General features: G+C 45.8%; 1 protein-coding gene across 2 annotated transcripts in view; it reads right to left on the reverse strand.

The window, feature by feature from the left end:
- Nucleotides 1–412: 412 nt before the first annotated feature.
- mfap2 (microfibril associated protein 2) overlaps nucleotides 413–1,693 on the reverse strand; it is a 14,439-nt gene continuing 13,158 nt past the window's right edge. For both annotated transcript variants that reach the window (XM_037532142.1, XM_037532143.1), the window contains one exon: nucleotides 413–1,693. This exon is cut by the window's right edge and continues 23 nt beyond it. In XM_037532142.1, the coding sequence (XP_037388039.1) occupies nucleotides 1,613–1,693 (81 nt within the window). In that variant the 3' untranslated portion in view covers nucleotides 413–1,612.

A 1,693-nucleotide genomic window follows, 5' to 3' on the forward strand; every position in this document is an offset into this window, starting at 1 on the left:
CGGACTCGGTTTATATCACAATACCTACATTTAGAGTCGGTTATTCATTCAGTCTAATGAGAAACTGTAGAACGGACTCGGTTTATATCACAATACCTACATTTAGAGCCGGTTATTCATTCAGTCTAATGAGAAACTGTAGAACGGACTCGGTTTATATCACAATACCTACATTTAGAGTCGGTTATTCATTCAGCCTAATGAGAAACTGTAGAACAGACTCGGTTTATATCACAATACCTACATTTAGAGTCGGTTATTCATTCAGTCTAATGAGAAACTGTAGAACGGACTCGGTTTATATCACAATACCTACATTTAGAGTCGGTTATTCATTCAGTCTAACGAGAAACTGTAGAACGGACTCGGTTTATATCACAATACCTACATTTAGAGCAGGTTATTCATTCAGTCTAACGAGAAACTGTAGAACGGACTCGGTTTATATCACAATACCTACATTTAGAGCTGGTTATTCATTCAGCCTAATGAGAAACTGTAGAATAGTTCCTTTACTTATTTATCCATTAATAGCTGTAGCTATAAACTACTTTAGACTGCTTCAGATTTTAAAACCATGTATATTTGATTTGTGGGCTTTAAGTTATGAACTGCTCCTCCTGCTCCACACGACTGCTGATACGACTTCATATCGTTAGCTCGTTAGCATCGTTAGCGTTAGTTCGGCTCTACGGTAAGTTTACATCCACCCGGAGCGATAATTCCCACATTATGGATGTTATGATGGAATTTCTTCAACAATCTTTTGCATTTCAGAGTTTGCATGGCAAGCCGATTAGCTCACTGAGGCTAACGTAACCAGGGCAGAGAGCGAGTCCTCTCCTCCGCTGCTCCTGTGAGTGCTACCGCCTGGCGTTCGCTCCACGCCGGCAAAGAAACCAGCACGTTCAACTGAACCCTTTGAGTAGCGTTCCAGTGACCAATGAATGACCAATACAGTTCACCGTGTTTCTCTCCTCTCGATGTAGCTAAACTGGTAATTAACCTTGGGTAACGCTTCCGTAAGCATCCGCCTGACCAATCACAAGGCTGCGTCTCTGGCCCCGCCCACTTTCAGAGCTAGAGAAGCTCAGCAAGCCGAAGCTAACCCTGCACAACCAAAGCCCACCTGTCTAGCTGCAGGTCACCCGTTCACTCGTCGATCAGTCCACGTCGCTTTGTCCGTCCGTCTGTTTGCCGATTTGTCCGATCTAGTTAACTTCACATAAAAGCTGGATTTGGATGTTAGTTCTGTCCGAGGGGCGGAGCATGCTAGGAGCGTTGGACATGTGTGTGTGTGTGTGTGTGTGTGTGTGTGTGTGTGTGTGTTTTGGCTAATGTCATTGTTGTCAACTTGTCTAGTTTTGGCTACAACACCGCAGTCCAGAGGAGCACTTTAAACCCAGCGCTCTAAACAGCTGACCTGAACTCTTTAGGGTGGATGGGACTGTAAAGCCTGTCCAACAGTAGCTATGAAAGAGCACGATTGTGGGCGGAGCCTGCAGAGGGGGACTGGATTAAAGGTGTAGGTTTGGTTGGGCAGTGTTCTTCTTTGGGTGGAGGGGTGTGGGTTTGGTCAGGCAGTATTTGGGCGGTGTCGTAGTGGTCATCTCTAACATCCTCCACAGCTCTTCACACAGCTGCTCCCCATCGCCGCACACTGGCCAGTCAGTACTGCCACACCACAGCGGGA

Source organism: Pygocentrus nattereri, chromosome 21 (assembly GCF_015220715.1).
Source record: "Pygocentrus nattereri isolate fPygNat1 chromosome 21, fPygNat1.pri, whole genome shotgun sequence".
Lineage (NCBI taxonomy): Eukaryota > Metazoa > Chordata > Actinopteri > Characiformes > Serrasalmidae > Pygocentrus > Pygocentrus nattereri.